At 46.5% G+C, this 21,941-nt stretch overlaps 1 protein-coding gene across 1 annotated transcript in view; it reads right to left on the bottom strand.

Annotated features, from left to right (window-relative positions):
- HID1 (HID1 domain containing) overlaps nt 1-21,941 on the bottom strand; it is a 64,859-nt gene that overhangs the window by 6,386 nt on the left and 36,532 nt on the right. Inside the window, exons 7-15 of the mRNA XM_030208325.1 lie at nt 20,792-21,014; nt 20,293-20,349; nt 19,994-20,134; nt 17,261-17,351; nt 13,911-14,062; nt 13,146-13,224; nt 9,719-9,883; nt 6,756-6,983; nt 4,049-4,182 (exon numbers count right to left, since the gene is read on the bottom strand). Coding sequence (XP_030064185.1) covers nt 4,049-4,182; nt 6,756-6,983; nt 9,719-9,883; nt 13,146-13,224; nt 13,911-14,062; nt 17,261-17,351; nt 19,994-20,134; nt 20,293-20,349; nt 20,792-21,014 — 1,270 coding nt within the window. The remainder of the gene's footprint in view (nt 1-4,048; nt 4,183-6,755; nt 6,984-9,718; nt 9,884-13,145; nt 13,225-13,910; nt 14,063-17,260; nt 17,352-19,993; nt 20,135-20,292; nt 20,350-20,791; nt 21,015-21,941) is intronic.

Below are 21,941 nucleotides of genomic sequence, written 5' to 3'. Positions count from 1 at the left end.
CCTAGCCTCGACGACACCCGGGGCGGATCGCCAATGCGCCCCCCCAACGGCGAAGCGCATTCCCCCCCTGGGTGCACGCCGCTAGGGGAGGTGCCACGGCGCACGCCTGTCGGCTGCGACTTCGAATCGCTACGCTAAATTCTCTCGTTCGCTGCAGCTCCCTCCCTTTGCCCCGGAACAGGAAGTAACCTGTTCCTGGGCAAAGGGAGGGAGCTGCAGCGAACAAGAGAATTTAGCGTAGCGATTCGAACTCGCAGCCGATAAGCGCGCACCGCAGCATCCCCCAGCGGCATGCACCCAGGGGGGGCGGGGGGGCGGACCGCCCCACCCCCCCCTTGGTACGCCACTGCATTGACGTCCTTACCCCTAGGTAGGATTATCTACCGCTCTGTACAGTGGTGTGCTGGTAAATGTTTAACAACGGGCTCTCTCTCCAAAAAATAAAAATGGTGCACCTAGAGCATCCCTGCTCCTCCCTTATTATGTTCAGCAGAAGGAAACCCCTGGACCAGTGGCGTTCCTAGGGGGGCTGACACCCATGGCGGATCACCGATGCGCCCCACCCCCCCAGGTGCAGCGCGACCCCCCCCCCCCCCCAGCGAAAGGACACCCACACCCCCGGCGAAAGAACCCCCCCTCCACGGGTGCACGCCGCTTGGGGGGGGTGCCGCGCGCCTGTCCGCTTCGTTCGTTTCCATGCTCCCTCTGCCCCAGAACAGGAAGTAACCTGTTCCGGGGCAGAAGGAGCACAGAACGAATGTAGCGGACAGGCGCACGGCACCCCCCCAGCGGCGTGCACCTGGGCAGACCGCACCCACCACCCACCCCCCCCCCCTTGGTACGCCACTGCCGTGGACCCCACTCCCCCTCATGGCACATTCACCCTTTTACTCCGCCTCCAACCCCATGGCACACTCACCCCTTTTGTCTGCCCCCAAATCCCCCCCCAATATAGCACACTCACTCCTTTTGTCTGCCCCCTATGGGAGGGGTATGGGTAGGTCAGGGGCACTGCAAAGAATTATCTAAAGTGTTAAAGAATTTGAGAGCTCAGCTCACCAGGTTTCAGCTGGTCTAAGTCCTTGCGCCCGCAGTTGAGCGCCAAAATATGCGTCAAGCGCTCTTCTATAAAGAACACTAAGCCTGGAATAACCTTTATAGAACAGAGCTGAGCGCAAATTTTTCCCCAGTGCTGTTTACTGAATCCAGCCCTTTGCTTTTAGCTCTACGGCTGGTGTAGGTGGTCGCACCTAAATCATACACACGTATTTGCGCCATTAGGCTAGTATTCTATAAAGAAACAGACTCCGGATAGGCTCCTTATTGGTGCCCCGTTAAAGAATTTACCCTTTTAGACAGTCATTTCAGAAGAGACTTGAACCAGCAGAACTGTGTTTTACAGAATCAAGAAAGTTCTTAGAAAAACACCCAGTTCTTACAGTTGTAAACTGTAAGAACAGAGACAATACATGGCTACTTATAAGCCCTAAACGCAGGAGTGCCCATGGGTGGAAAACAGTGGGTAGGATTGACATATAAAAGCATATTTAATAAAATGTGCAAATCCTATATAATAATTTGCACCTCCAACGTTCCACGTCTGGCTGCCTGGGTTCGTAACATGTCCTGACATCAGCCAGCCTCCAACATTCCATCCCCCCTCACTATCCCACCCTCGCGTCAAGACGTAATGTCGTCAGAGGGCGGAACAGTGAGAGGGAAGGGAACGCTGGAGACAAGCTGACTTCAGGAGGGATGTTACGAACGGAATGGAAGCCAGCGCCAGCCAGCCAGAGAACGTTCAGGTACAAATGGAGGGGAGGAGAGAATCGCGGGACATCGAGGGGAGGGAGGGAGGGAGGAGGGCAGAGGAGAATCGCGGGACACGGAGGGGAGGGCAGGGGAGAGAGAAAAAAAGAAAGCTTACATGACAGCCTTCCTAGGGCCCATTTCATTGTTGAGGAAACAGGCATGGTTCCACTAGAATGTTATATTTACACTCATTCTGCACCTGGACTAGCTTGCTACACACACTGTAACTTAGATCAGTTCCTCATTCTTGCTTAACTATACTACTACTACTATTTAGCATTTCTATAGCTCTACAAGGCATACGCAGCGCTGCACAAACATAGAAGAAAGACAGTCCCTGCTCAAAGAGCTTACAATCTAATAGACAAAACTATACAAAGAACTTGCCTCGAGTTTAGCTAACCATCAAATTATCCCAACTGACTCCGTACCATGCATCTTGTTCCCATCATATATCTGCACTTGGTCCTTCAGCTATATGGTAAGCTGTATTGTAGAAAAGCATTCATATCACGCCTGTCTGTGTTAGGTGAATGTTCCAATGTGTGCTTATTAGATGTGTCATTAGTATTATGTTGACATGAGTATATATCTCTGGTATTTGAATTTCAGTGCTGTATAATGCGTATAGTTTCGATACTGTCTCACGGTAGCTCTATTATTAGGTTTCAATTTACTGTTTTCAAGTTTACCTCATTTATTGTATTTATGTTTATTCTTGGTTATTTTACTATTGTTATGCTGTTAACAAAATTGTAAGTTTTATGTTAAACTGAACCTGCTGTACACTGCCTTGGGTGAATCTGTTCATAAAGGCAGTTAAATTCCAATAAATAAATTTATTCCACTTCTTACTGGCACAGACGTGCATACAGTTCTTCCTGCCTCGCAGGGGAAAATGTGTGCACATACTTTCCCTGAAGTTATTTTATAAAAGTACTGTTATAAACAAGCCCAATGTAGGTACCTTTGTACCTCTGCCACCTAGGTGCCCCGTTATAAAATAGCCTCTTATCCCCTTAGAATGCCCATGCTGGAAAGAAATGCCACCATACCGAGCAGTTGCTTAATAAACCCAAGCCATTGCCTGGCTTGAGATGCCACCAGTCCTTCACCTGCGCGCTGAAGTTCCTGGTGTTAAATGCAGCCGTTCCCAAGATGGGTGGGGGAATGTCAAATGTCTAGGATTGTGGGAGGTGAAACAAAGGCGTCTCTCGTTTCAGCCGCGACCTTGGGCAGACGCTTAGAATTTCATTCTTGGAAACATTTATCGTCTAGTTTACAACCTCAGCTATGTCGAATGCTCAGAAGATTCTCAACTGCATTCTTCATCAGACAGGGTCTTTTACTAAGCCATAGTAGCATTTTTAGCTCACGGTAGAAATCAGCTAGCAGTAAATGTGGAGACACCCATTCTGTGGCTTAGTAAAAGACTCCTTTAATGCCTATGAAAAGTCCTTATCTTAATTCCAGCGTTCCTCTGATAACTTCTTTGCAGTCCCAAACCTTCAATAAGTTGATTCTCTATCTGCACTGCCCTTTCTGAGTTGTGGTCTCAGGCTTTACAAGTTCTTGACCAGCTTCTGCTCAGTAAATTTGATTGGTCTTATACTGTTTTATTGCTGGGGAGTGGCGAGCCCCTACGGGACTTGGGATTCACGGAAACGCCATGCCAGGTTGTCTCACTGGCCCTGCTACTCATTCAAAAGTGCAACTTACGCTCATGGGTGGCTACTGGGTCTCCCTCCATTAAGTTGTGGCACACTTACATGCACAAAATGGCCGGGTGGATTCCGGTACAATTTAGGCAGTGCACCTCTCTGGGGAAAACGCCAATTCAGGGACATCTGGGCCAGATATGCTACTCTATATGCAGTGCCGGAGACAGAGAGCTGGACGCTGTTTCTTGTTAACCAGTTTTTGACATGAAAGGATATGATTGATTCTGAGTATGATGGTTTAGGGTGGGGATGAGGATGTTATCTATTATTTTTCTCATTTCTTATTAGTTTTTATAAAATATTTGTGGACAGGAAGTTACCGTTTTGATGTTATATTGAATAATCACTCGCTGTATCCTCAATGGTTTTTGTTGCCCATATGTACGACTTAATTTCTGTGATGTTCCTGTTCCTGAATCAATAAAGATATTGTTCAAAGAAACCACAACCCCAAGGCCAGATGCCCTCACTTCCTCCCCCAAGGAAGCCATATTTCTTCCACACCAAGAGCTTACCACATTTGACGACTCTGTGTCACTGACTCGAGCAGACGGACTGCCCCCTGCTGGAGACTGAGAGATTTCAGTCTCAACAGAACGCATTGTGCCATCCTCAGACACCTGGGACTTCTCCGTGAGCTTTTCAATACCTGAGAAAGAAGGACAGGGAGAGAGAGATTGGAGCAGAGGACAGAGTGGTTCTCCTTCACAACCATTACTACCTCTGATGGCCGTTAATCTTTTGGTAGTAAGGAAGCTAATAACATTTCTTTTCTTTTATTCTCCATTCCTTTCCTAATAATGCCTAACATTCTATTTGCTTTTTTGGCAGCCACTGCCGCACACCAAACAGAAGATTTCAACGCATTGTCCACAATAATATTTAGATCTTTTTCATGCCAGGTTCCACATTTAAGAGTCACCACCCTGGAAAAAGATGCAGATGTCATCATGGACTATAGGTTGAAAAAAAATCATCTGTTCAGTGTGCAGTGGCGGCCAAAAAAACAAACAAACAGAATGTTAGAAATTATTAGGAAAGGAATGGAGAATAAAGCAAAGAATATCATAATGCCTCTGTATTACTCCATGGTGAAAATGCATCTTGAGTATTGTGCAGTGGTGAACCAAGGGCGGGGCAGCGGGGGCGGTCCGCCCCAGATGCAAGCTACAAGGGGCTGCAGGGAGCAGCTTCGCGGCTGTCGGCTCCACCGGTTCCCTGCTCCCTCCGAAATTACTTCCTGTCCCAGGGAAGGGAACCAGGGAAGGCGACATCTGCAAGACTGCTCCTGCACCCCCAGGAGGTTAACAGCGATGCGCCAGGAGGGGGGGGGGCCACAGCAGCGATCTGCCCCAGGTGGCAGCCAACCTAGGAACACTACTGGTATTGTGTGCAATTCTAGTCACCACATCTCACAAAAGATGTAATGCAATTAGAAAGGGTACAGCGAAGGGCAACCAAAATGATCAAGGGGATGGAACAACTCTCATATGAGAAGAGGCTTAAAAGGTTAGGGCTTTTCATCTAAGAGATGAGATGACTGAGGATAGGACATGATAGAGGTCTATAAAATCCTGCATGGAGTGGAATGGGTAAATGCAAATCGATTGTTTGTACTCTGTACAAAGACTAGGGGATAAAATTGTAGAAAATATTTTTTCACTCAACATATAGTTAAGCTCTGGACAGTGACGTACCAAGGGGGGGGGGCGGTGGGGGCGGTCCGCCCCTGGTGCACGCCGCTGGGGGGGGGGGGGTGCCGCGGCGCACGCCTGTCGCCTCCGAGTTCACTAACTTCGCTCGTTCGCTGCAGCTCCCTCTGCCCCAGAACAGGTTACTTCCTGTTCCGGGGCAGAGGAAGCTGCAGCAAACGAGCGAAGTTAGCGAACTCGGAGCCGACAGGCGCGCGCCGCGGCACCCCCCCCCCCCCCCAGCAGTGTGCACCCGGGGGGGGGGGGTGTCATTTCGCAATGGGGGGGGCGCATCGGCCATCCGCCCCGGTTGTCATCCAGGCTAGGAACGCCACTGGCTCTGGAACTTGCTGTGAGAGCAAGTGGTAAAAGCAGTTAATGTAGCTGGGTTTTAAAAAATTTGGACAAATTCCTGGAGGAAAAGTTCATAAACCATTATATGAGTGGAGGAGTGGCCTAGTGGTTAGGGTGGATAGGGTGGTGGACTTTGGTCCTGGGGAACTGAGGAACTGAGTTCGATTCCCACTTCAGGCACAGGCAGCTCCTTGTGACTCTGGGCAAGTCACTTAACCCTCCATTGCCCCATGTAAGCCGCATTGAGCCTGCCATGAGTGGGAAAGCGCAGGGTACAAATGTAACAAAAATAAAATAGATACCATTGGCGATTCTACATGGAATGTTGCTACTATTGGAGATTCTACATGGAATGTTGCTCTTCCACTAGCAACATTCCATGTAGAAGGCTGCGCAGGCTTCTGTTTCTGTGAGTCTGACGTCAGACTCACAGAAGCAGAAGCCTGCGCGGCCACATTGGTGATCTGCAAGGGCCGACTTCTACATGGAATGTTGCTAGTGGAACAGCAACATTCCATGTAGAATCTCAAACAGTAGCAACAGTGGAGGAGTGGCCTAGTGGTTAGGGTGGCGGACTTTGGTCCTGAGGAACTGAGTTCGATTCCCACTTCAGGCACAGGCAGTTCCTTGTGACTCTGGGCAAGTCACTTAACCCTCCATTGCCCCATGTAAGCCGCATTGAGCCTGCCATGAGTGGGAAAGCGCGGGGTACAAATGTAACAAAAAAAAAAATTTAAATTAGACCAGGGAAAGCCACTGCTTATCCCCAGGGGGTAGATACCATGGGATCTTGCTACCTTTGGGGGGACTTTGCCAGGTACTTGTGACCTGGACTGACCACTGTTAAAAACAGGATAATGGCCTAGATGGACTTTTGGTCTGACCCTGTATGGCGATTCTGTTTTAGGTTCTTAGTTCTATTTTATTTACATATATACAGTTTATTTCCATTTGATATAGTGCTGTATAGAAAGTATCATCACGGCAGTTTACAATAATTATAGTCTTCAAAGCAAAGCAAAGTGTGGAGACAAAGCTAGGAAACAGAGGTAGGAGAAAAATTACAATCTGCATATGTATACATACATATAGATACACACACATATATAAACTCAACCCCGACTTAGCCGTATCATACATTAAAGTGGAGAAGAGGGGAGGGGAGCCCACATCTTACCTGGGGTAGCCACCAGGCTTGCCTTAAGAGTCCCTGGCTCAGCTGGAGCAGCTGGGCGAGAGCCTTCCATGGAGACACCATCCTGGGAATTGGTGCGAGAGATGGGTTCTGGCGATTTCTTCTTTCGCTGAAGAGCTTTCTGTATGGAGGCCGTGTCTGTGGGCAAATTGGCCAACTGGTGAAAGACGGTCCTCTTCCGAATGATGGCATAAACCAGGCTGGAATTTCCTGCAGTTACAAGAAACACATCCATGAGAAGCAACATTCCTGGGTGTACAGATTACAAAGTCACTATGAAAAGCATCGATTTTGTGTTAAATTGATAACAAGCTGTACCAGGCATCACCTCCTGTGTCCAAGTGTTATTTTATTAACAGGGCAGACCATGGCAGCCATTTGCTGTGCCACACAAACCTTTTTTTTTTTTATCCCGCAGATTCAGGATAGCAGAAAGGCCTGGTTGAGCAGACCCTACAAAGGTCATTTTATGAAACTTTTCTCATATTAAAGCCTGTGTTACTCATGAGAAATGCTTTTGAAAAATTGTGCACAGGTGTTCCCAAGGGATACAGCAGAACACACATTTTTTTCAACACAGTTTTCAACAAAATTGGACCAAAGAGTGTTAATAATCTGGTCTGGAATAAGTTGCCATTGGATTTATGGTGTCAATTTGCTAGGAGTGGAGGAGTAGCCCAGTGGTTAGAGCACCAGGCTTGATATCCAGGGGGTGCCTGGTTCAAATCCCACTGCTGCTCCTTGTGATCATGGGCAAGTCGCTTAACCCATTGTATATCCAAACAGTGGGTTTATTAAAACAATATAACTAAAAGAGACTCTATGCAGTGCTGAGTTTCGACGTCTATAGCGCCTGCATCAGGAGTCAAGTTCTCTCAGCCAGCGATGATAATTAAGCAAGGCTAAGACTTCAAAGGTAACAGCATCAATCTTTGTGCAGCAGATCTTTCACCATGCCTAACAACCTTGGTGTGGGAAGGGCCAATACCATCTTTTTTTTGATTTATAGAAGTCTTTATTAAACATTGTTGACATTGCATCAAACATACTCAAAACAACTCGTTACGTCTTGTTTCGACTAAGCCAAACATATCATCAAAGACTCAACAAAGTACACCATATGGAGTCAGCAATTCCAATGCTAGCACATTTTGTACTTCCTTTTTTTTATCCATTTTATGATTTACCTTCCCCCCCCCCCCCCCCCCCAATGTACCAGTCCTGCCCTCTAAGGGCCAATACCATCTTTGTCCAAACAGCACCATTGGCCACTTCTCCTTTGAACTCTGCTGCTGTGTTGCCTCACCGCTGCAGGGAAAACGTTGCTGCTTCTCACCCTGCCTGCAGCGTCTCTCTGTAACAGGAAGATCCGCCTCAGAACTTCCTGTTACAGAAACCCTTCGGGCTGGGTGAGAAGCAGCACTGTTTTCAGTGTGGTGGTGAGGAGCAGGGAGAGGGAGAAGGAGAAGCAGAGGAGAGGGGGGCCGCTGGAGTGCTGTGCCGGGAGAGGTAAGAAGAGGTGCTGAAGACAGAAAGAAAGATGCAGACCAGGGTGGGGACTGGGGGCACAGGAGAAAGAGGAAGCGGAAAAAAGAAAAGAAAACAGAGAGAAGGATGTGGGCCATGGGAGAAAGAGGAAGCAGAAAAAAAAAGAAGACAGAGAAAGATGCGAACCAAGGGGAAGGGGGGAGGGAGAAAGAGGAAAGAGAGATGAGGGGGACAGAGAAAGTTGCTGGAAATAGGAGATGGAAGGAACAAAGATGGGGGGAGGAAAGAAAAGGAAAACAATGGTGATCATGAATGGAGGGGAAGGGAGGAGAGGAGAGGGATAGGAATGAGATGAAAATTTATTTATTTATTTTATTTATTGCATTTGTATCCCACATTTTCCCACCTTTTTGCGGGTTCAGTGTGGCTTACAATAAGAGTTAAATGTTGGAAATACAATTTGTTACAGATTGGTTATGGTTTACATTGTGCAGAGTTATGCGAAACAATTGAGGTGTCGTTAGGGAATACAATGGAACATAAACATTGAAACTTTGGAAGGAAACAATAGGAGCTTAGAGGGCGATAAAAAGGCATGAGGACATATGGTATATTTCTTTCTGTGAGTAAAGGTATGAGTGATGTGATATTACGGGAATGAGAGTTCAGAGGTGAATGTATGATGCATTAGTGAACATTAAGTGTGGACTTTATGTGTTTTGTTTCTTTCCGTAAATTTTTTCGAAAAGATGGGTCTTCAATAATCTGCGGAAGGAAGCTTGCTCGTTGATTGTTCTTAGGTTGCGCGGCAGTGTATTCCAAAACTGCGTGCTCATGTGAGAAAAGGTTGACGCGTGTAGCGCTTTGTATTTCACGCCCTTGCAATTGGGAAAGTGGAGGTTAAGGAAGGTTCGGGATGGTGCCTATGGAGTGGAGGGGAATGGCAAGGAGCAGATGGTGCCCAGTGAGGGGAAGGGATGAGATGGTGCCCATGGAGGGGAAGGGACGAGATGGTGCCCATAGAGGGGAAGGAACAAGATGGTGCCCATTTGGATCGTGCGATTAAACATTTTTATCGCGATTAATCATGTGATTGAATGTTCAGCCCTAAAATAAATAAATAAAATAATAAACATCTCTCCTGCTAAACAGTGAATCTCAGTTTGTAATGGATGGAGGACATCTTTGGTAAGGGGGTTGGCAAGAGTATTTTCAATTTGTGGATGTTAGTCTTCTTGACTGCTACTCTGTCTGCTTTAGTTTTCTTCACTTTGATGTGTCTTGTTTTTTACTAAGATTTGTAAACTACTTTAAACGATTATGTTCATCAAGAAGGTTCAAGCCTATAACCTCATCCCATAAAACACATTTGATGAGGTTTTAACAATGTGCCCACTCCCACACAACCCACGCCAGAGGGAGGGGAAACAAATGCAGCTACAACCAGGACCATTTACCATCAAACTGGTACTGGATGATATTATTGAAGACCTCCAGGAGGAAGAAGACCAGATGGTGGTTCTGGACTGCTGAGAAGAGGAACCAAGCGGTGGAAAAAGCCTCCAGCAGATGCAGGAGCTTGTTAGCAGCTACCATCGAGAGACTCTTCAGGTACGGAGAAACTGAGATATAAACAAGAGTCAGGCAGAGAGAGAAAATGTGCAGGAGACAAGAAAAACCACATGGCTAGTTATTGGCAAAAGCTCCACAACCTTATGTACAGTGAGCAGGTATATGTCGTCCCCTGCTGGACAAATTCATGAACTACCATCATTCCAATAAACTGTTCTGACCTAACAAAATATTCCTATTCTGCTCCGTAACACTTCTTTTCTTTCTATTTCTTTGTCCGTGACTATTCCCTTCACCCACAAAAGTTATATCAGGGAAGACTCTCTATAATAGCTACAGTTCAACTTAAGGACACCAGAATAGCCATTCTGGGTCAGACCAATGGTCCATCTAGCCCAGTATCCTGCATCCAACAGTAGCTAATCCAGAAACTCAAACAGTAGCAACATTCCCTGCTACTGATCCCAGGGTAAGCAGTAGCTTCCCCCATGACTATCTCAATAGCAGACTACGAACTTTTCCTTCAGAAACTTGTCAAAACCTTTTTCAACCCCAGATACGCCAACTGCTATTACCACATCCTTTGGCAAATATTTCCTCCTGTTTGTTTTAAAAGTATTTCCATGTAATTTTATTGAGTATCCTCTTTTTGAAAGAGTGAAAACCCGATTCACTTCTACCTGTTCTACACCACTCAGGATTTTATAGACTTCAATCGTATCCCCCTCCTCAGCTGTCTCCCAAGCTGAAGAGCCCTAACCTTTCTAGCCTTTCCTCATATAAGAGAAGCTCCATCCCTTTTATCATTTTGATCGCTCGTCTTTGAACCTTTTCTAATCTTTTTTTGAGCTATGGCAACCAGAACTGAACGCTATACTCAAGGTGAGGTTCCACTACGGAGCAATACAGAGGCATTATTTTATTTATTTGTTCCATGTGTATCCTACATTATCCCACCTTTTTGCAGGCTCAATGTGACTTACAATACATCATGAATAGTGAGAATACATGAGAAAGTATACATTTAGTTTAACAGAAGGATTTTGGGTAACATGAATGTTCTTGGTCTTATCTAATATAATAATTTGCTACTTGAACGTTCAAATGTGTCTCATTGGGATCGTAACCTGCTGATGTCACTGGCCAGCATTAGAACCCTGCTTGCCTGACGTCAGGACTCATGAGGTGGTTACGATCCCAGTGAGAGAGCGGGAACCGCGCGACCGGAAAAAAGAACAGCAGACAGTTGAAGAACAGCGGGAGCTGGCAGAGATGTCCCTACGTGCACGTCGCCCCCCCCCCCCCTCTGCTACCCTCCCCTCCCCCCCTCTTACCGGAGTCCCGGCGGCAGCAGTGAAGAGTGAGCAGGATCGGCGAGTCTGTTGCCTTCCCTTCTCTGACTCTGCACTGCTGCCGCCGGGACCCCGGTAAGAGGGGGGGAGGGGAGGGTAGCAGAGGGGAGTTGGCGATTTTGGAGGGGGGCGACATGCACATAGGGGGATGGGCAGGGCCAGTGTAGGGGAGGGCCGCGGGTGGAGGCATCGCACGGACATGTCTGTGAGACTGAGGGGGGTGGCGATTTTGGAGGTGGGGGGGAGAGGAAGGGGGGACTGGAACTCGGAGTATGGACAGAGGGAAGGAGGAGGCGGCTGGAACTCGGGGGGGGGGGGGGGAATGCACCACCTGTAAAAGAAAAACAAAAAAGAAAACAGCACCCACAATCAGACCTGTAGAGAACACTTGGAAACTTATGGACAAAGTGGTGAGTTGCAGGGGAGTGGGAGAGGGGAGGGAGGACGGCGAGAGTGAGGGGGGGGGATAACCTTGCTAGCGCCCGTTTCAATTCATACAGAAACGGGCCTTTTTTACTAGTTTACCAATAATTCCTAGCAATCTGTTTGCTTTTTTGGCTGCCTCCACACACTAGGCAGAAGATTTCAATGTATTGTCTACAATGACACCTAGATCTTTTTCTTGGGTGCTGACTCCTAAGGAGGAACCTAACATCAGCTAACTATGATTCGGATTATTCTTCCCAATGTGCATCACTTTGCATTTGTCCACATTAAATATCATCTGCCATTTGGATACCCAGGGTCCTGTTTACTAAGGTGCGCTAGAGTTTTTAGCGTATGATGAAAATTAGCACCCGCTAACCGTTCAGATGCCCATAGGAATATTTATTTATTTAGATTTTGCTCACACCTTTTTCAGTAGTAGCTCAAGGTGAGTTACATTCAGGTACTCTGGATATTTCTCTGTCCCAGGAGGGCTCACAATCTAAGTTTGTACCTGAGGCAATGGAGGGTTAAGTGACTTGCCCAAGATCACAAGGAGCAGCAGCGGGATTTGAACCGGCCACCTGTGGATTACAAGACCGGTGCTCTAACCACTAGGCCACTCCTCCACTAGCAGCATTCTATATAGAAGCCTGCCCTTGCAGATCAGCAATGCGGCCACGCAGGCTTCTGTTTCTGTGAGTCTGACGTCCTGCACGTACGTGCAGGACGTCAGACTCACAGAAACAGAAGCCTGCGCGGCCACATTGCTGATCTGCAAGGGCAGGCTTCTACATGGAATGTTGCTAGTGGAATAGCAACATTAACATTCCATGTAGAATCTCAAATAGTAGCAACAGAATCTCAAATAGCAGCAACATTCCATGTAGAATCTCAAATAGTAGCAACATTCCATGTTCCATTGCACTAACCACTAGGCTACTCCTCCACTAACAACATTCCATGTAGATTCTCACATATTTATTTATATGGATTTTGCTCACACCTTTTTCAGTAGTAGCTCAAGGATATTTCTCTGTCCCAGGAGGGCTCGCAATTTAAGTTTGTACCTGAGGCAATGGAGGGTTAAGTGACTTGCCCAAGATCACAGGGAGCAGCAGTGGGATTTAAACCGGCCACCTCTGGATTGCAAGACCAGTGCTCTAACCACTAGGCCACTCCATATTATGGGCATCTACATGGTTAGCGCATGCTAAAAACACTAGTGCACATCTAGCGTGGCTTAGTAAACAGGGCCCCCAGTCTTCCAATGTCCTAAGGTCTTCCTGCAAATTTTCATAGTCCACATGTGTTTTGACAACTTTGAATAAATTTTGTGTCATCTGCAAATTTAATCACCTCACTTGTTCCGATTTCCAGATCGTTTATAAATCTGTTAAATAGCACCTGTCCCAGTACAGATCCCTGTGGATGTAGACCCACAGAGGCCAAATGTCATCTTCAATCCATGTAAGCAGCTGCCCTCAGTTACCCAGCGCAGTCCCACTGCCCAACACTGTGTCCAGACCCTTACCATTCACAATGATGGTAAGCAGGCAATCAAAGAGGGGCTGCAACCGCTGATGTCCGCTGGTTATGATCTTGTGGAACACCTGAAACACCAATAAAACATCTATCACTGTGTGGCAACATTAACCTCTCAAGCTCTGCACAAGAAAGCATCTAGCCCCTCCCCTATGACAAACAAGGGACCCTACATTCTACATGCAGGTGCAACATCTGCAAAGCAACAGCATCCACCATATTCCTTCACTCAACGTGTAATTAAACTCTGGAATTCGTTTCCAAAGAATGTGGTTAAAGCAGTTAGCTTAGCAGGGTTTAAAAAAGGTTTGGACAAGTTCCTAAAAGAAAAAGTCCATAAGTCATTATTAAGATGGGCTTGGGAAAATCCGCTGCCTATTTCTAGAATAGCAGCATAAAACCTGTTTTACTCTTTTGGGATCTTGCCAGGTACTCGTGACCTAAATTGGCCACTGTTGGAAAAGGATTCTGGGCTTGATGGACCTTCAATCTCTCCCAGCGTGGCAATGCTTATATTGTTATGTTCTGAAACAATGAGAGAGACAAAGAGAGCGTACAGAACAAACTCACAAGATCAACATACATGTCCACACAGTGTGTACACAGCCCACATTCACCACAAGGAAAAGATGAGAACTGCTCCCAAATCCCCGTCCCCCCCCCCCCCCCCCCCCCTCCTCCCTGGGAGCACAAAGCCTATAATTATAGCAATGAGTGCATATTCCAACAATGAACACAAAGAGCCTAAACTCACCACAATGAGAAAATCGGCATGTGTGCCTGTAAACACAGGAATATCCATCGGCACTCTGACGGAATACGGCTTGTTCAGTCGCACCCCAAAGTTGCGCTCTCCGCTAAGCAGTAGGAGAATGAAAACCCCGATGTGCATGAGACCCACTCGGGCTGTGGAAACAAAAAAAAGTGTCAAATATCTTACTAGCTATTGATTAAAGTAAAGAGAAGTAGGAAGAGAGTGAAAAAGGCGGGTCGAGAGTGGGAAGGAAGAGATGTCAGGGAAAAACTTCCTTAGCAGCAGTAAGAAAGCTGCCATCAGCAAGCCCAGGAGTGAGAAAAGGTGCCATGTATTCACTCCAAATGAAATCTCGTGAGTGGAAGGAATAAAACAGCAAGATGATCCAATATAGCAGTGGCGTAGCTACGTGGGGCCTGAGGGGGCCCGGGCCCCCGGAGATTTGGCCCTGGCCCCCTGCCCCACGATCCCCTTCAACCCCCCTCCCGCCACCAACTCTCCCCCGCCGCAAATGATACCTTTTTTGAAGAGAGACTTCCTTCCACGCTCGAGTAGCGCCTTTCTTCAACGAAGTTCCGGCGATCAGCTGTTTCGACGCCGGCGTCGAAACAGCTGATCGCCAGAACTTCATTGAAGAAAGGCACTTTCTTCACCTGCTCTACCTCTACCTTCACCTGCTCTACCTCTTCTGTGATCTCTGCCACCCAAAGAGAGCTGGGAGTTGGCGGCGACGGCAGCAAGGGCCTGTCCGCCATCTTTACTTCGCTACTGCGACTTTTTTCCTTCGGATCTTTCCAAAGCGATTTAGATGCCATCCGTGCCTCTGGCTATTTCTCTGCCTCCACCAAGATTTTCTCTTTGTCCAAGGTAAGATTTCTATATTCTCGCTCGGGGGAAAGAGTTTTTACCACGGGCAGGCTTTCTGGGCGCTCCGGAGCAGCTCTCCCCTACGTCATCGCTACTCCTTAACCCTACCGGAAGTCCGTCATGAGCTTTGTAATAGGAATGATGTCGCATCCGTAAATTTTTGCTGGCGGAATAAATTTGGTGAGATTAGTCAGAACCTTTTAGGTTTGGAAACTTCACAGTAAGTATTACTGGTTTATAAGCTTTGTAGACCCAGTTATTTCGCATACCATTTGGTTGACCGAGCTTTTTCTGCTAGGTCACACAGCAGCATTTAGGTTCAATAAGCCCAAGCTATTAACAACTAGTGGTAATCACAAGTGCAGTGCTACGAAAAGGATGGATTATTAGTGTAAATATATCCATAGTAAATGTAAGAGGGCAATGGGGCATTTGAAGTTTTTCGTCGATGCATCTTTACTTAGCCCCTAGTTTTAGAGCCTAGAGTTTTTCTCATCAGTAGCGACTGGGATTTTCCTCAAGTCTTACATTTAGGAATATCATATCTTTTTATATTATAAAACCAAAAAGTTTTAACATTTGGACTATCAGCCTGCTTAGAATAATTAATACATTTTAGAATAAATTGGGTCTTTTTTTTTTTAAGGCATGTCCTCAAGGCAATATGTTTTAGTTAGGTCTACTTTTTTTTTTTGTTTTTAGCATCATTTTATCAAGACTATGTAATATGCAGGTAGGGTTGGATTTTTGTGTTTAATAGGCTTTACTTATGAGAGGATTTGGTTGTTGGATTTTTAATGATATAGCGTCTATGATTGTTCCAGAGATTTGCTGTTTCATCCACTGTACTTCTGTAAAGGTTACAAAACTATGTAAGCCACACTGAGCCTGCAAATAGGTGGGGGGGAATGTGGGATACAAATGCAATAAATAAATAAATAAATAAATAAATAAATAAATAAATAAATAAATAAAAATAAAGGTCCTACTTTGGGAAGTCTCAGCAGGTAAAAATAACTACCAATTGGTCTGTTTTTTGCACTCTTTCACATTACACTGATACACATTATATAACTTGGGGGATTTCGGGTACTTTTAGGCTATTTATTCACTTCTTATCTCTTTCACTTCCTTTTTAACATTTTTTTAAGGCTTAGTCATTATGATTCAGTTATTTTTTACACATTTATTCATATATTTATTGTTTTTTATCACCTAATTTAATTATGGCTTTTTTCATACGCTTATTTGGTATATTTATTTATTGTTTTCATGTCTTTGTTTAAGTATTCTCCTGATGAAGGCTTCTAAGCCGAAACACGGCCTGTGTTGAGTAGGATTGTCTGGGACTGGAATATACAAGTGAGCAATAAAAGGAATTGGTTTTACTACACTAGATCATCTTGCTGTTTTTTTTTTCAATTCAATTATTTTTTTATTGATGATATACCAAAAAGTAACAGACATCAATCTCATCATATATCCAATTAAATCAAAACAGTCTGAGTACACACATAGTAATAATCTCATCATCAATGTTTTTAACGATTCCCACCCCCCCCCCCCCCCCAACTCTGCCCTGCATCCCCTCCGAGTACATTGCATACTGCTTATTAGTTTTGGAGCATAGGACAATCAAGTAAAATTCAGCATCTCAATTTCCGTAAACATCAACCCTCAATCATCTTGCTGTTTTATTCCTTTCACTCCTAAGATTCATTTACCTGTGCTGTTCTGTGGAAGTGTTTGGTTTTCTCCTTTTTTTGGACATATTCACTCCAACCAGAAAATCGTACTAGCTGCTGGCAGTGGCTTAGCTATGTGGGGCCACCGGGGCTTGGGCCCCCCCCCCCCCAAAAAAAATTCGCTCTAGGCTCCTGGTTGGCTGGCGGGGTTCCCAACCCCCCGCCAGCTGAAGACTTCGTCCAGCGCTGGTCTGCAGCAGCGCCACTGCATTGCCTGCCCTGCTCTCTCTCTTCCCCTCACGTCTGGCATGCTCAATTTCACTAAAAGGAGTGTGCTGGACGTGAGGGGAAGAGAGAGCTGGGCAGGCAATGTGGTGGCGCTGGAGACCAGCACTGGACGGTCTTCAGCTGGCAGGGGTTGGAGACCCCGCCAGCCAAGGTAATTTGCGGCGGCGGTGGTGCTTCAGCTGGTGGGGGTTGGGGACCCCCGCCAGTCGATTACAGCGGTAGCAGTGGGTGGGGAGCGGCAGGGCGGAGGAGGGGGCGGCGGAAGGGCGGCAACCAAAATGTGCCCCCCACCCCCCACCCCACGCCCTGGCTGCTGGTGAGCACTGTAGTTTCAGGGCAGCACTGGTGGCAGAGGACTCCACAACAAAGAAAGAAACCGTCCCATGTTTTATGTTAAAGTCTCCAGGAAACCAGCAAACATGGAGCATTTCTCGTCCTGAGGTCCAGTCCTGCAGTGCTGGAGTTTCCACAAGAGACATTTTATTTTCCCAACCAAAACCCTAAACTCACACTGATCTGCCCGGGCATCGTTCAGAAAGAAGAGAATGGGAACCAAGATATCCAGAACGTCGCTGCTCTTCAGAACAAAGAAGAGAAATTTCTACAAAAGATTAAGAAAGAGGTCAGAAAGCTCTGCAGGGCAGTACAACAGGTAATTCTGAAGAGTCCACAGTGCCAACCATGTACCTTTAGCTTACGGACACTACCAGCAATCTTTAGGTTTTTTTTTTCTACTGCGGCTGAAAAAGTATGACGTGAAAACCCACACGTCACTCGGAGGAGAGGGGGGGGGAATGACCATTTTCAACCAGGCCATTCTACCAGGGCAGGTTTGGAATATAATTCTCCCCAAATCTGAACAGCAAATAAAAAAAAAAGTCAAAACTAGCAGGCATCACTGCCTTCAAGGTTTGCACCCTGGTCCACAGGATTATTTACGGCGAAGTTCCTGGATACATGTTGAACCTTATAGATCTACCACCCAGAAACAGCACCAGTTTATCCCGAACTTACTTAAATTTGCATTACCCAGACTGCAATGGACTTAGATACAAATCAATTTATGCATCCAGCTTTTCTTACATAAGTACACAAAACTGTGGAACGCTTTGCCCAGAACCGTGAAATCTATCCACAACCATCTTAACTTCAGGAAGTCACTGAAAACCAACTTGTTTAAGAAGGCCTCCCCCCCCTTCCCCCCCCCCCAAATTAACTTTCTACTTCCTGGGACACAGCAAAACTATGGACCGTATTGGACTTTTATCACCACCCCCTCTTTATTTCTTTGCTGCTTTTATTTATGTTTCTTATATGCCTAATACTATACTGTGTATCAGTGCCATAGCGAGGGCGGCTGACACCCGGGGCGGGTCACCGCTGCGCACCCCCCCCCCCCCCCGGGTGCACACGGCGCCCCCCCCCCCTCGGCGCGCACCTTCCCCCCCCCCCCCCCCCCCCCCCAAGAGCGCATTCTTACTTCAATTAGGAAGCGAGGGGCAGGTGAGAGGGCCGATCCGCCCCCGAGTGCACGTCGCTGGGAACTGCGTCGGCTCCGCTGGTTCCTTGCTCTCTCTGCCCCGGAACAGGAAGTAACCTGTTCCGGGGCACAGGGAGCAAAGAACCAGCGGAGCCGACTCCCCCCCAGCGGCATGCACCCGGGGCGGACTGCCCCACCGCCCCCCTCCCCCTTCCTACGCCACTGCTGTGTATTAGTATTTTACTGAACCGGAGCCTGCCTCTACGGTATTGTGTAAGCCACATTGAGCCTGCAACTAAGTGGGAAAATGTGGGGTATAAATGTGTTAAATAAATAAATAAATCGTCTCTGGTGATACAATATCTACAGCACTCTCTCTCTCTTTCAGTGCTTAAATTCTACATTATGCTTGACTTTTTTAATTACTCTAAAAAGTATACCCCCTAATTCTATAAAAGTCACCAAAAACTGCACATGCAAATTTGAGCAAACAACCAATTTGTGCACAAAATTTAATTGATTAACGAGCCAATTAGTGCCAAATATTGGCTTCTTTAACAAGTGATCAGTCACTAGGCATTTACACACTTACATTTAGACACAGTATCTACGCCTAAAATTTACACGCGATTGGAAAAAAAGGGGGGTGCAGAAATGGGAGGGACATTGGTATAAGGGGGAGGGTTCCTAAAATTAACGTGTGCTGTATTAGAATAACAGGGATACACGCCTCTTGTAGGCACATACATTTGTGCAACATTTCAGTTGGTGCAAATGGCTGCACCTAAATTTTGGTGCGACTCCCGAGCCTAAGAACTATTCTATAAAAACAGCGCCTAACTTTAAGCTCAGCTTACAGAATAGCGCTTTCTTCGGTATCTCATATAGAATCTAGCCCAGTGTTTCCCAAGTCCAGTCCTAGAGTACCCCTTGCCAAGTCAGGTTTTCAGGATATCCACAATAAGTACATAAGTATTGCCATACTGGGAAAGACCAACGATCCATCAAGCCCAGCATCCTGTTTCCAACAGTGGCCAATCCAGGTCACAAATACCCGGCAAGATCCCAAAAATGTGCAAAACATTTTATACTGCTTATCCCAGAAATAGTGGATTTTCCCCAAGTCCATTTAATAATGATCTATGGACTTTTCCTTTAGGAAGTCGTCCAAACCTTTTTTAAACTCCGCTAAGCTAACCACCTTTACCACATTCTCTGGCATGAACTTGATCAGCATACACTGCCTCCATAATATGCAAATCTCTCATGCATATTCATTGTGGATATCCTGAAAACCTGACTGGCAAGGGGTACTCCAGCACCGGACTTGGGAAACACCGATCTAGCCCACAGTGTGCCTAGCTCTCTTCTCTTTTCTACCACAAAGCGTTTTTGGAAGATGGGATCTCAAGAGCCCAAGGAGAAGATCATTGCTGCCTTTACACTGAAATGTTTAATGCCGATAATAACCAACTCCTGTCCAGGCAAATATTTCAAGCACATAAGAATGAATTAGCAGTACCCAAGTTAATGAGATCGCTCAAACTTTCCATGCTCCGCCCTCTTTTCCCCTTCCCCCAAAATAAACTGATCTGAAATGTAGAAAAAAATATATCAATAGAATGTGTGTGACTTGCCAAAATCATCACTTTTACCCCTCCCAACGTCCAGAATACACCATCCCATTCTTTACCCCATTCTGCCTCCCAACATGTTCCGTCTTCCATTTCCTTCTCTGCAGAGACCCTTCAATAGATATTTACCTTATTGAAGTCACAAAGTTTCCAGAAGAGAACCAGCAGCTCCTGATGGAACTGTATCTTCTTGGTGGAGTTTGGAAGGTAGGTTTGGACGAGTGGGTTCGATAATAAGCGAGCAATCCCCTTTAGAATAAACTGGAAATCCTGAGGCCAGAAAGGAGCAAGATGTAATGAGCCAAAAACTAACTACCGGCAACCTTGCAAACTAGCAAAGGAAAAAGAAAAGATGCCCCAGATCTCTGCCTCCCTCCACAGGTCAATTGTTTTACCTCGCAGGACATCTTGGGAAGGACTGCTCTTACCTCCTCCCGATGAATCCGAGACAGGTAGTTCACAAATAGGTTTTCTGGTCCTGGAGGCTGGACAAGAATGAGAGCTCTAATTAGAACAACAGATTCTTTTGACTGAATTTGTTTCATACAGAATATCCTCAAAGCAATGGACAGTGTTCGTTGCTCTAAAAATCTGTTCTTTCATTTTTTTTAATTATTTTTGTTTCTTTTCCTGAATATATACATTTTTTTGGGGGGGGGGGGGGGGGGGGTTGTTTTTTGGGGGGGGTTTTTCAGCTACTGTCCACTGTTCCCAACGTTTCTTTCCTCTGAGGTTTGACTGTAGTTCAATTCCCCACAATAAAATCAACACAAAATATAAATCATCACCTGAGAAGACAAATTCAAACAAAATAACAGCAAAACAGATGTGTAAATAATATACAAAAACCAGCCAGACTACACAATTAGTTCTCTGCTGGAAGCTTTGTCCTGCTCTGGAAGCCATTTTGAAAAACAAGGCCCTTACATCAGTATCATCCATGACAGTGCCGGTGGTAGTACCATCCACTGTGGGACTAGCGCTGGAAGATGAGTCGTAGTCCAAAGTGACAATCAGCACTTGGGCCGCCTCTTCAACCAAGGGCTCACGGTAGTCAGAGAAGAGCAGATGGTTATAGGGAATCCCATAGCCCACGGGGTCGTAGGCACAGACAACATTCAGGAGCGAGGTGAACAGAGGGAGTGCATGTCTGTAATAGAATGAAAGCAGAAGGATCAACAGCATTTCTAGCAAGCTTACAAAGATGGCTGAGGGGGGAAATAACAGAGGTCTACAAAATCCTGACTGGTGTGTAGATGTGTGGGATATGCATAAAGGAATCCTGTGCATAAGGAATGGATCCTCAGAAGCTTAGCTGAAATTGGGTGGCGGAGCAGGTGGGGGGAAGAGGGGTTGGTGGTTTTGGAGGCTAGGATAGGGGAGGGCAGACTTATACGGTCTGTACCAGAGCCGATGATGGGAGGCGGGAAATACTGCTGGGCAGACTTATACGGTCTGTGCCCTAAAAAGGACAGGTACAAATTCAAGGTAAGGTATACACATATGAGTTTGTCTTCGGCAGACTGGATGGACCATGCAGATCTTTTTCTGCCATCATCTACTATGTTACTACCGTGTTTCCCCGAAAATAAGACACTGTCTTATATTAAATTTTGCTCCCCAAGACCTGCTAGGTCTTATTTTCAGGGGAGGCCTTATTTTTCGGGGAAACATCGGGGTCACCCCCCCCACCCGAGATCGCCGGCTCCCCCCCTCGATCGGCGGCTCCCCCTGCCCTCAGTCGCTCCCGGAACTAACCTCTTAAATGCTTCCTTTCACTATTCATCTTCGCACTCGCTGCAAGCAGCAGGGCAGGCCACTCCTTCCTTCCATGTCCCGCCCTCGCCTGACGTAACGTAACGTCAGGAGAGGGCGGGACACGGAAGGAAGGAGTGGCCAGCCCTGCTGCTTGCGGCGAGTGCGAAGGTGAAAGGAAGCGGTTAAGAGGTTAGTTCCGGGAGCGACTGAGGGCGGGGGGAGCCGCTGATCGAGGGGGGGAGCCGGCGATCTCGGGTGGGGGGGTGACCCCGATGTTTCCCCGAAAAATAAGGCCTCCCCTGCTAGGTCTTATTTTCGG

This window comes from Microcaecilia unicolor, chromosome 6 (genome assembly GCF_901765095.1).
Source record: "Microcaecilia unicolor chromosome 6, aMicUni1.1, whole genome shotgun sequence".
NCBI lineage: Eukaryota > Metazoa > Chordata > Amphibia > Gymnophiona > Siphonopidae > Microcaecilia > Microcaecilia unicolor.
The sequence above is the reverse complement of the archived record's forward strand: the minus strand, read 5'-3'. Positions and strand labels throughout refer to the sequence as shown.